We start from the raw sequence: 13,562 nt of genomic DNA on the forward strand, positions 1-13,562 counted from the left end.
CCTCAGGTGGTCAAGAAGGCCAAGGGCATCCTGGCTTGGATCACAACAGTGTGGCCAGCAGGATCGCACCAGTGACCGTCTCCATGTACTCATGGAGACATCAGTGTGCTGGAGTGAGTCCAGAGAAGGGCAACTGGAGCACAAGTCTTATAAAGAAGAGCTGAGGGAGCTGGAGGTGTTTAGCCTGAAGAAAAGGAGTTTTGGGGGAACCTTATTGTTCTCTACAGCTACCTAAAAGGAGGTTGTAGCCAAGTGTCAGTCTCTTCCCACAGGTAACAAACAACAGGATGACAGAAAATGGTCTTGGGCTGCATCAGGAGAGGTTTAGGTTGGATATGGGGAAAACTTTCCTCACTGAAAAGTGTTGTCAAAATTGGAACAGACTGCCCAGGAAGTGCTGGAGTCACCCTCCCTACAAGCATTTTAAAAGACAGGTAAACACAGCACTTAGGAACACGGTTTAGTGTTGGACTTGGCAGTGTCAGGTTTATGGCTGGACTCTGACCTTAAAGCTCTTTCCCAAACTAAATGATTCCACGATGAATAAAAAATGTGCACTAAGAATCATGTAATATTCTCTTCTCCGACCCAGAACTTACCATCTTTGTTCAGCCACTGTTTTCTTTGTCTGTAGAGGAGAAGTTTATTGTGGACATACGGCAAAAGAAACTTCACACACCAGCTCTCCACACCAAGCTTGTTTTCTACCAGGACAATAGGGCTCCGGTTATATCTGGCTTCAGGGCAGGGTATTAATCCAATTTCATCTCTTAAAAAACAGAAAGAAATATAAGATTATTTCCTGTAGGTGACAATTGTTTTTCTCAATAGCGCATGCTGGCAATGCTTCCCAGCCAAACATTTCATCATCTTTTTTTTCCTCATCTTTGCTGAAATCTGTAATCTAAAAGGTTTTATTTGATTTTCACAAAGATCCTAAATGACAAAGGCCCCATTTTTTCTGTGTTTAGGTTGTCATCCAAGCAGTTTAACTCAGCTGAATCAACACAAGCACCTCTGTTTTTGTAATAAATGTGACAGAGCTGCAACAACTGCTTCAGCAAGAGAAACAGAACATGTTAACTAGTACAGGCACCTGACTGACCAAAAGCTAGCCAGGTGTGCCCTGCAGTAGTAGCCTGACCAGGTGCTCTGAGACTAAAGATGACACAGAAGAAAACCACATAGACAGCCATACGCTCACTTCCACACATACCATTTTTCATTGTCCCATGCAAGGCAGCATGATCAACAGGGGGAAGATTTGAGACACAGAGGGCATCTCTGATGAGATGACAATTCTGTAGGAGAAACTTAAGCCTTTAAAACAACAGTGACAAACACAAGCATTCGCACCAGCAAACCAAGCAGAAGAGACTCAGCTGCTTAGTTTCAATGGGCCATACCATATTTTACTTTTTCATCAGGTTTTTCTAGCATGTTGGAATAGCAGCTTCAGCAGCTTCTTAAAAATAAACACGGTTCATCAAGGATTCACACTTGTATCGACAGAAACCAACATTATTTTATGCTTTCCATTATGCATAATTTCTCCACGAACTCCCATTCAATGGAAAAATTTGTTGCTAAAGAAGGAAATCCTCAGCTCTCACACAGGATAAAAAATATTTCTTGTGAGCTCAGAAATGAATTCTCCATCTTAAGTTTTCTTAATACAAGATCTACAGATACAGTTCGAGTGACAGCCTCTCAGCCTCAATTATCTTAAATAAATTTTACTACTGGGTACACTGAGTGTGCTGATTTAGTTCTGTGTCTTCACTGGATTATTACTGAAGTAACCAGAAGTGGCACAGTGTGCTTTTTTAAGAGTGTATTTGCTTATTCAGAAAACAGACTCAATCTTCCATATATCACAACATATATCACATGCCAACAAAAAGCACAGGTAAGGTGATCTCAAGGTAAAACATTTGCAAATCATGTGGCTCTGTCTCCAAACACACACTCAGGTCCCTTTAGCTTCCCTAGTCAGCTGAGAACAGAGAGAAGAAAAAAAGCATTCTCCTACCCCACCAAAAGCAAGCAACGGGTATCAAACCAAGATCCTCATGTGTGCTGCTCCATTTAACACAAGCTAAGCTCTTCAAGAAGCTAGTAAGATTAAAGCTAAAATGACATTCCAGTCTGCTTCTTTCAATACATTACCCTAAAAGCCTGAATTTTGTACTTATTGCTGGGTCTTTCCTTTATGAACACTAAACCTGGTCCTTGGCCAAATTTTGTCTGGCCTTACATACAGAGACATCAAAGTCCTCAAAACCAATGAAGATGCAGTCAGGCACAGCTTGGCTAATTAGCTCTGTGAATTACCACAAGAACTTACCTGCTGTAACTTACAAACAGTACACCAAAGGTAAACAGCAAGGAGAGAAAAAAATCCACAAAACACACATCCACACCTTTACTTATTACCAAATGCAAAAGGTCTGACTTGGGTTAGCAAAGTTTCACAATACTGCTTTGAACATGCCAAAATGATACACAGGTACAGTTTGCACAAAGCTGACAAGTCAGGCTGAAACACTTCAAATCCAGAATGCACTCTGAAAGTCAAAATCACCAGAGGACTAGACCCACTGCACAGTGAAATGCAGTAAGACATAGTGCAATACAAAAAAATGCTTTATCTGGTGACTACTCAGTTTTTGTGAAGATGCAAACCAAGATTTGTCATCTGGTAACAACCTTGTCTCCAACACTTTGGTATAATTTTTGATGATTCATGTGCTTCAGAAATCATCATGTTGCATGCAGTTCCTGAGAATCAACAGAATTCACAGTGTGAAATACCAGTGACGCAGATTTATCTAAGGTGGGGTGCCTATCTCACAAAACAATTTATTCAGGGCACCATCTAACTGTCCTTCTGTAGGTCCCTCAGATCTGCAAAAGGACTAAGTAATAGGGCAAGCCTACCAGGAGACACTGCTCAAGAATGACTGCAGTGTCTGCTCCATCATGCACCCAAAGCAAGCTTCTGCAGCAGGACTCAGATACAGACACTGCTGAATTAGTGCTTGTGAAATGAAGTGACTGACCATGCAAAACGTCCCAGCCATATGATGGAAGCTGTTCATATGACAGGACTGCCCAAACTCACTGCAGAATGGTCAGTCCCTGCATTTAGGTCAAGCGACAGGAGCAAAATGCTCTCAGTACTGAAGGAGACACCAACTGAGGGCTGCAGTTCATTGGTATTTGTATCGTTAGTCTAAAGTAAGATTCAATTTCTCTCCCCAGATTTCTGATATTGTGTCTTGAAGTTTAGAAGTTATTTGGTGCTTTTACATTTATTTTCCTCAAAGCAGGCACCACAGTCACGTTCCAAAAATTTCACAAATTATGTCTACATTTACAGGATACCACATAAGTTCATATTCCTGAAATATGCTGTGGAAACAGCCAGGAAGTAGTGGAAGGTTTTCAGTGCATTGTCATGAAGTCTTAAGCCATTACAGAGCTTCTTCAGCCTGAGCTGAGAAGATGTGCAAAATGACATCTGAGAGACCCTGGAGCTGCAAAATTCAGACCTGGTCCATAACGCAAACCTTAGCCAGGACAGAACAGTATTGACAAGCCATTGCAGCACCTGCTTCAAGAGTCCCAGCCTGTTGACTCAGCCATTCAATGGCCCTCCCCACAACAAACCCTAGCCAATCTGCTGTAAACTTTTAAAGCCATGATAATACGAAAAAGTTCCCTCTGTCACAAATCCATAATACCAGGGTACATCTAGGGTAGGAACCATTTTGTGTGACACTACCATGATGGGTCTTCAGCTTCAGGCACTCCATGCGGACAGACCTTCTTTGACTTCTTTTCTGGAAGATCACCTTTAATATAATCCAACCTCTCTTGGCAAAATATAAGCAGTACCTTCATATTTTGTACACAAATGCTGGGCTACCATCTAAGAGTTCATCTTGCCAGTTATTTCCAACAAATTCATGTACTTTTTTGAGAAGCTCATCTGTTTCTGCTTCATTTTACACGTAAAGAAACAGCAAAGTTCAAAGAGAAAGTATATATTGATCTGCTCGCTGTTGGTGATGGGACGTTCCACCGGGATAGCTCACATATGTGACTTTATCAAGATCTGTGCTTGGAATACTGGGTAAAAACACTTAAATGTAAAAGAAGGCTCACAAAATTGAAAACCAGTATGCTGACACAGTTATCTAACTGAAAATAAGTGGTGCTATCAGAGAGAAAAGGCAAAAAGAATTTTGCGTTGCATATTTAGTTAGAAGCTCATCTTAGAAAAAAATACAGTCTTGTTGCAAATTTCATTTAAAGTGAAAAAAGGAGAAATATCAATCCTATGTTGTATTTAGTCTAAAACTTTATTTTTACATGCTTTTTAGTGCAGATCCCATTTTAAAACTTATGAAACTATGAACCTATCAAAACAAAACACCCATTCTGACAGATGCTAAGTGGGTAGGCGTACAAACAGCCAAAGACAAGGGTCAACAGATGCTGGAGAGGAAGTGAGTAGGGGACAAAAGTATAGTAAGTGAATAAGAACATCCTGCATGTAGCAGATTCCTTATTTTCAGTGAATCTAGGCATATCCCACATAAAAGAATTCAAACCTGGATCTGTAACATGCTGAATTCAGGAGGATACCACGTGTCAGGAACTGCAGCTGGCCAGCAGCAGGAAGACAAGATGCAGATACATGGAAACACCTGGCCAGCACGGCTGCAGCCTGGTGCTCCCGAGGCACAGAGGCAGCACAGCAAAGGGCCCACAGCCCACACTGGCCTGCAGAGTCCCATTCCAAGTAGTTTCAACCACGTCAGAAGTCTAGCAAACAAAACTGTCACCTTTTCTACTCTGAGGGATAAACTAGCAGCAGGTTGTGCTTTCTCATTTGAAGCATTCCACAGTGCATCAGTCTCAACACTCACAACTCTTGCAGCCTACTTTCATCTCTGAGACTGCATCTATGACAGAACACTGCAATAACAGCATATTCTTCAAAAACACCATCTCAAAGTTTGCTACCAATAAAGAATTCTGGCAGAAGAGTGGGAACTATGAAAAAATCAGAACATTCATTCATAAATACTGGCTGTTTACAGCACATTATGCTTCACATCCTAAAAATGAAGCTTCAAGGCAAAACGCAGCTTTTTTAAACAGCATCCATATGCTGCATTTTAAAATCTGGCCGCCCACCGAGATTACTTACTACATTTAGAGAAACATGAGGGTATTATTCTAATCTTCTCTTTTAAGCAAAGGGATAAATTAGGTGCCATGAAATTTTCCCATGCAATTGTTTAGCTTATCACTTTCTGGAACAGATTAATAGGCCACCACCTCAGAGACTGCAGAGTTTCCAACTGACACAAATACACCTGACTTAAGTTATGAAGTTGTTATTCATTATATGCTACCTTACTTGCCATAACTAACATGGAGCTTGTGTGTACGTTTAAAGATACTTCCCTAGTTTGTGTCTTAAAGGCTGGGGAAATATGTTCTGGGACACAGAAATATGAGAGGCACTTAAAACAGGGTCTCAAGGCTGGTCAACAATGGAACTGAAAATAAAACACACCATCTGCCCCCGAGATTGCTGGATATATCCGACTGTCACAAAATAGCAATTACTGTAGTTTGCATTTTCATAGTCATTCTGTCTCCCTCAAAACAAAACACAATGAAAAGCACTGGCACCTCTGCCAACAGATACAGATTTGAAGGTGGTATTCACCACACGGCTCTGTTTGTGCAAGGGTGCAATTCAGGAGGCTTCAATCCTGAGCGTTGCTCCCACCAGCGCCAGAGCTCTGTTCCAGGCACACCGAGAACCCGCTGCCTCCTGCTGGCCCACCCGCCAGGAACGCTCAGCCCCATCCCGACTGTGCGATGCGTTTAATACTGCCAAACATCGAGTTCAGAGAGAGGTCACCTAGCAACTTTCCTTTGAAAAGATACTCATCGCTTCCAGACTGCGGAGCCCCCCGCTGGCTTCCATGACTCGGTAGGTTTTACCGGCGAGGTGGCTCTGGCCGCACCGCACGGGTCGTCAGCGGCTCAGGCCCCCGGAGCGAGTCCGCGGCGTTATCCAGGAGAAGCCGCGGCGGCAGGAGAGCACCGAGGACAAGGGCACGGCGCCCTGCCCCAGCGAGGCACAGGTGCCACCGCAGCCGCCCGGGGCCGGTCCTCCCGCTCGGAGGACACCCGGCCGGTCCCCGCGGCCGCTCACGGCGTGACCTTGGGCCCGGGCCCGGCCCCGGCCCCGGCCGGCCCCGCCGGGACCCGCACCCCGCCCGCCGGCGTCCGCGGAGCGCGCACGGGCTGCAAGGCGGGCAGCGCTCCCTCCGCGCCGCCCGGCCCCGGCCGCACTCACATGTGTGGGTTCCGCTGGAAGGCGTTGTGAATGTCCTTCACGACCCGCTGCACCAGCACCGCCACCTCCTCCGGCGACTCGGCCATGTTCCCGCAGGCGGCGGCGGGAGCGCTTCCGGGGCAGCGCGGCCGCGGCGGGCGCGGGGCGGTGCCGGGGCGCGGCCGGCGGGGCACGGCGGGAGCGGCTGCCGATCATTCTCACGGGATTTTTGTCCGTGCGTGCCTTTATGTCAGCAGTCGCGCTGGGCCACGTACTTTAAAAGATAAGCATGTGTGTACAGCTTCTCTTGACTCCCAAGAGACATGGGAGCGCTTATCTTCGAGGCTGAATGCGAAGAGGTGATTGTGATTCTGAACCGTAACTTCTGTATTTGCTTATCATTTGGAAATTAATGTACTTACAAAGCATTAACTGTGCGTAGTTGAATTGTCTCTAATTTGAAAGCTTGCAATGTCGTCATCATCATCTGCTTATCGTTACCTTCTCCCCCCAGGAGGCCTGGTAGACTCTTCCGTATATTTTCCTTAAAAATATAATAAAATAAAAAATAATTTAAAAAAAATCTGGAGAAGAGTGCTCCGTCAATGAGATGTATGGAAAAACAAATAGAAAAGTCCCTCAGAGAAACACTGAATGTGTTCTTACGTGCTGAAGTTGCCAGCTTTTTGCTGGATTTATAAGTAAACTAACCTTAAATTTGAAATGTATTTCTTGTGGCTCTTGTCTTTCTGTTAGTTAAATTTTGTCATATTTCATTGATTCCTGAGGTAACATTGCTATCTTTGTCTTTCATGTATTCGTGAAATAATATTTTTAGGTGTTTATGTGAATCAGGGGGATGGGAAGCAGGAGAATTAGTTTGTTAGGAACAATGCATCCAGCTTGGTCAGCATACCAGGGCAGGAAGAAAAGATAAGAGACCACTGATAAGGGCAGAGGGAGTCTCAGACAGACATCCTGCCTCATCCCAAAACTAGCTCAAACCAGTCTCGAAGCTTAAACCCAGGCCAGGGATACAAAAGAGCATGCGTAGGGAAGAAAGGTGAAAAGTTCAGGATGATGAAGACTCCTGACTTCATCAAAAAGACCCTCGGAAGACCCCTACCAAAGCCACCAGACCACACTGCTCAAGCGCAACGCGGATGTAAATGACTTTTGGGTTCATTATAATACGAAACGGGGCTGGGCGGGGCTAGGTGATGAATATGTATAGGCGTGCTGCGAAACTTAATGAATATGGAACTTGTAACCCGATAAATACCGAGCTGAATGCAGCTGTCGGCACGCTTGGCTTTGGAGGAGCGACCCCCCGTGCGTCCCAGCTGGAAGTAAACATACCTACTTTACTACTATTTTAGTAGTGGAGTTCTGTCCGCTCTTCATATGGATGCCTCTTTAAGCTATAAATGGCTGTATTTTTCTGCATACATGCTTTATTCTCGTTTTCACAATATGCTTTTGTTTTGTTTTGTTCAGACTCACATTCCTCTGGTTGAAGGTTATGTGGAGCATGTACTCCGGATCTAGAAACCAGGATTTCCTGCATTCCCATTTCCCATAGTTTTCTTCTTTTCACCATTATAATACTACCTTTCAGACTGTGGGCTGGCTACTTCATTGCAATACTAATGTCAGTAGCTAGCCTGAGCATCTCGGGGTTGGGTTTTTGTTCTTGTAATTCTGTAAAGAGGTTTTGGTGAATTAGACCTATTTCACATGGGGCATAAACTGTAGAAAATACACTATAATTAAATATTCAAGAATTACCTCTCTAGCATCTTGGTGCTCACAGATGTCAATCCACCCTAATAACAGGATTCTGACCTGAATGCCTTTGCAAGCCAAAGACAGGCAGCATGTGTTGTGTTAGCAGCTCCAGTACAGCCTACTTGCCAAAACATTTTCAGAAATTTGAGAAACTTATTTATTACAATAACTACATAAACATTGAAATCAAGTAGACTTTTTATTTCTTTTCTTTCAGTAGTTCTTTTTACTCCAGTGCATGCCCAGGAAAAAGAGGATGTAATAGTGTGAGGCAGATCTAAATTACCATTTTCAGAGTAGTAAACAATTGGTGTGTTCTATTTGCTGAGAAAACAAATGATGCTTTAATTTTGGTTTTAGGCTTCAACTCAGTAATTTTTTAATACAAATAATAATAAGACAAGAGCCTGAAAAGTCATATGGCCCTTGAAATGTGATGTTAAGAGACTGTTGCCTTTGACAAATTTGAGCCTCTGCAAATTTGTTTGAAGGTTCAGTGTGTTGAACTCTAAATTAGAAAACTAATTGCATATGGGAATTTTTGATGGGCCTTCTTAATAGCCCATATGTTAAGTGGAAAAATTTAGACCAAACAATGCTGGTTTCAGGTAACTGTGTTACATGTCTGTGCTGTTCCAGGTTTTCATTCACCTTGTAGAATGTATAGACTGTGTTTTTATGATGTGTGGTATCTGAAATTATTGAAGTAAACTGATACATTCTGGATGTCAAATGAGCAAAAATACAAGTATGAGGAAAGGTATTGCAACACTTGGTGAGCATTGGGAGATATTTTTAGCTGAAAAATGCAAACTGTTTTTCAAAATAGCTTGGATTTCTGTGTTCAGCATAACCCTGAAATTTTAATTTATGCCTATTTGCCATGCTGGAAAGGATTAAGTCAGCTTTAAGTAAATAACAATATACCTCTTCTGGCTCACTGCCTTCTCACTTTGTTCTGTGCAATTTGTTCGTGTATGGGTTTGAGTCACATTTATTAAAAGCAGCAAATTGAAGTTCAGTCAGGGAATACAGTGACTGAAATAGTTCTAGCTATGAGGTTGGTTTGGGTTGGATTTTTGTTGTTGTAATTCTGTAAAGAGGTTTTGGTGAATTAGACCAGTATAAAACACCTTTTAGATGTCATTAATCATGACAAAAATACTCTGTGGATTGAAAGTCTAATTTTTGGGTTTCAGATGGATTGGGGTTTTGGTGGTTTTTTAGTTTTAGTATGGGGTGTAAGTGAAAATCAGTCATAACAATGCAAAGTTATGAAAGTACTGAAAATTCATACAAAACTACTAATGTACTTACAAGTTGCAAAAGGAATTATTTAGAATAGTGCAATCAACTGACAATATACTGTCTATGACTTCATGCATACCTTTTGAAGAGGACTGAATATTAAATTGCTATTCTTATTCAAATGCCATAGTAAAAGTTATTTAATTGTACATATTGGCAATTATATACATTGTCAAAACTAGTGAGGTGGGCATTGGTATTAATATTGCACATGATACTTTATAGTAGCTTTTGGGAGTGATTCTTGAGTTGTCAGCCAAGAATGCTTGCTTCCTGTAATTTTGGGGAAATGATAGTAATTTACTTCAGAAAATATTCTTTTGTTAAATTTCACATAGGGCATAAACTGTAGAAAATACACCATAATTAAATAGTCAAGAATTATCTCTCTGTTACACACAGAAAAGAAATTTCCCTGAATAATCCATTCCTATCTGGGGCAGTCTTAAAAGTATTGGAAGCAATTTGCTTGAGGACTTATTCTCTCATGGGCACAGAATAATATATCCTTCTAACTATCAAAAGTGACATAACAAACTCCTATTGCATTAAACTTGCCTTAATAAATGCCTAAAAGGTTAAAATCTTACAATTTAGATCCAATTCACCAGGAGTGAAATGTAATTGTTAATTTCTTCATGGCCACCTTTGCAAAACAAGTAATAATCTTGGCTGCTTTCTGTGCCCTCCGGCTATTTTAATTTGTTACATCTTTACGAACGGCTCCAACTGAGTTTAGTGCTGTTGATTTCAGTATCATATTTTTTGTGAAAACCTGTCACCACTGGTACTAGTTGTCCCCCCCTTTGTGAGGGTGGAAACAAGTGCATGGGAAAATGGGCACATCAATCTTAGTGATTTCCCATGGCCTAATATTTTTCTAAGCAGATCACACTGCATGGCCAACATGAGGGAAAGTGCATAGCCACTGTCCTTGCTTTTCTATTTATTACAAAGATTATTCGAAAATTTAACAGCTATGATACAAATGCAGGAGGTCACAGCACATTTTTTTGTATAATGAAAAGCCTGAGTCTTCAGATCTTTCAGTGATGATTCTTTAACATCAGAGAGTGTGGGGGGTATGGATATAGTTTTATACTTAGTAGTTGTGCAGGTGTTTGGCTTTTCAGGTTGGCAAATAGAAAGATTGTTGCTATTTGAGATGCGCAGCGGTGGTGACTGAGTTAACAGTACTTTGGTTCAGGCCACACTGACAAACAGGCCTGAATGAAATCGACCCTGATATGCAAACCCTTGCAAACTTGTGTGAAGTCACAGCTTACTGGGGACTAATGCCCTGGCCCAGAACCGCAGTACCTTGTCTGGTCTGGAACTAGGTGGAATGAAGCATTGCACACCTGCACACACACCAAAGAGGTGTTTGATGACAAGGTTGTCACTTTACACTACAGGTGTCTACAGTGGCCAGAGCCCACTGAGTTCTCCTGCACAGAGATCTCTTGGACAGGGATGCTTCTGAGTTACGTCTCAAGAGTGACAGACTCCCTTACCCAGCATTTGATGTCTACAATGAGGGATGATATAAAAAGATCTAAAACTATATTGTAGACAAGTGAATTATTTTACATGCAGTAAGTACTAGGTTGTATGACTGCTGTTTAGTCATTGTTTAATAAAGTATTTGGTTAACCTCACAACACTGACTCAGAGTTGGAGAATCATTAAGGTAAGAAAAGATGTTCAAGATCACTGTGTTCAACCTCCGACTGACCACCACCATGTCAAAGAAACCATAGCACTAAGAGCCATGTCCAGTCGTTTCTTGTACTCCTCCAGGAATGGTGACTCCATCACCTCCCTGGGCAACCCATTCCAATGTCTCAGCACTACTGCAGTGAAGAAATTCTCCTCATATCCAACCTGAACATCCCCAGGTGCAGCTTAAGGCCATTTTTACTTATCCTGTTGCCTGTGATAAGAGGGCAACCCGCCTATGCCTTCCTTTCAGGCAGATGTAGAGAGTGGTAAGTTCTCCCTTGAGTCTCAGTTTCTCCAGGCTAAACACCCCCAGCTCCCTCAGCTGCTCCTCACAGGACTTGTGCTCCAGACCCTTTGCCAGCTCCACTGCTGTTCTCTGGACATGCTCCAGCCCCTCAATGTCCTTCCTGCATTGAGGAGCCCAAAACCCAGCACAGGACTTGAGGTGTGGCCTCACCAGTACAGGGAGAGCTGACTCCTCCCAGTCCTTGTCCTGCAACCCTGTTACAGCAGTGTTCAGACATTGTCAAGTACTTCCGGCTTTGCTCCAAAGAAGCTCCAAGGTTTATGTGAAGAATTCATGGTATGTTGTTATTGCATCAAAATTTACTGTTCTAGTATAACAGTTTTACTGCAATAAATTATATTTTGTGATAAAGGTTGCTTACCACTGTAAGGAGTTTGGCTTGGTTCATCATGTGGTCAGTAAGCATCAGTGGCTTGTGGAAACAGCATCATTGACAGACAGTGCAAACATGATCCTCCAGTGGGTGAAAGATAAAAGGAATGGAAGCAAACCTCACTCTAAAATATGCTGATTTTTTTTTGATAAAAAGTTTCTGAGAAACACTCCGTATGCTTTACAGTTTGGGTATAATGGATGTCATTTGTGGATATAAGTTTGTCTGTGTTTCTCCGAATTCTTTACTTCTTATTTAGAAAAAAAATGCAGCTGAGGTGCCAAGAAGAAATTATCTCACATATGCTGAATTCCTCATTCTCTTGAATGGAAAATATGTTAAATTAATAAAAAGTTCTACTTTTTTTTTTAGGAATAGATTTTTAATGTTGTGAACATATTCCTGACATGTTAACTAATGTCAAACTTTTTCTGGATAGTGTATATTTATTTTCAATAAGACCTGGATGTGACTGGGAGAAGTTCCAGCAGCACTTTTATATGTGTGATATCAAGTGGTTTGAGTACACCTACACAGCCTACAGAGCGAGATGGGTTTTAAGCAGCAATTGTTGGCCATATGCACTCAAATCAGCAAATCATACATAATCAATTATTTTAAGTCTGACACTTATTTCGTCCTCTTTTCCTCCCTTTTAAAATGTAATTTATTTTAATTTTATTAAAATCTCTCTGAAAAGAAAAATAACTGATTTTAATGCTAGGTGCAGACTGTCAGTCCAATATTAGCTAAGACAATGCTGAGATTTCTTTACAATTTCCGTATCAGCAAGCCCATGTTGAAACTATTTCCCTATATAATTGTAGTTTTAGTGTGATTTGGCTTACAATCATCAAGGAATGATTCAGAGAAGTAATAAAAATTACTATTTCATTTTCCTTCCTATTGTAGCAGAGTGTGGGATGATGGTTTTTGTAAATGAGCTTATTTTGTGTTGTGTTTAGAATATCTTCAATGTTTGTGCTTACTGCCAAATGCGACCTTAGACTACTTTTGAGAATGCTTACTCATTTTCCAGTGAAGGACAAAGTTCAGTCTCAAGAGATTTCCCTTATACGTAAGAGAACTGATTTTATATATAATAACATTGATTTTGATTTACAGTAAGAATGGTAGAGAATGAAATTTTGTGACCACCTAATTTCCTTTTGGTGTATATTTGCATATTCTAATTAATTCTTCTTCACAACCGTCTTGTGATATCAATGCGTAATAGAATTTTTTTCCTCCCTCCCTCCTTCCCTCCTCCTGGGCTGAGATTGAAACTTTTAAAAATATATTGACTTGATAGAAGGGAACAATTTTGTTTAAGGGTAATGCATGCAAGCCTCAATTTTAGTCAAGCTAGATAATGTAAAAACACTTCTAAGCAGCAGAAGGCTCCTGAGAATAACAGCTCTCAAACCTTCAGCAACACTCAGTCCTAGTACTTGTAACTTAATGTGCTCTATCACATCATGCAGATATTAACATGGATTGCTAGAAACAATCAGGACTTGTTTGTTCCTCTGTTCTGTAAGTGCTGAAATCACATTTTTAATTAAGATGATGACAAAGTACATGTGGAGCCATAGGATGAAGTCTCATCTTTCTTTTGAAGTCTGGGAAGCAAATACAGGGAATCCTGGAATATGTTTGTGTTTTCAGTATCTGCAGCTGCTCATACAGTTTTCATC

General features: G+C 41.4%; 1 protein-coding gene across 2 annotated transcripts in view; it reads right to left on the reverse strand.

The window, feature by feature from the left end:
* PTAR1 (protein prenyltransferase alpha subunit repeat containing 1) overlaps positions 1-6,508 on the reverse strand; it is a 29,769-nt gene extending 23,261 nt beyond the window's left edge. For both annotated transcript variants that reach the window (XM_048292380.1, XM_048292378.1), the window contains exons 1-2: positions 6,389-6,508; positions 600-769 (exon numbers count right to left, since the gene is read on the reverse strand). In XM_048292380.1, coding sequence (XP_048148337.1) covers positions 600-769; positions 6,389-6,474 — 256 coding nt within the window. In that variant the 5' untranslated portion in view covers positions 6,475-6,508. The remainder of the gene's footprint in view (positions 1-599; positions 770-6,388) is intronic.
* Between the last annotated feature and the right edge of the window lie 7,054 nt (positions 6,509-13,562).

The sequence above is a fragment of the Corvus hawaiiensis genome, chromosome Z (assembly GCF_020740725.1).
Source record: "Corvus hawaiiensis isolate bCorHaw1 chromosome Z, bCorHaw1.pri.cur, whole genome shotgun sequence".
NCBI classification, from domain to species: Eukaryota; Metazoa; Chordata; class Aves; order Passeriformes; family Corvidae; genus Corvus; species Corvus hawaiiensis.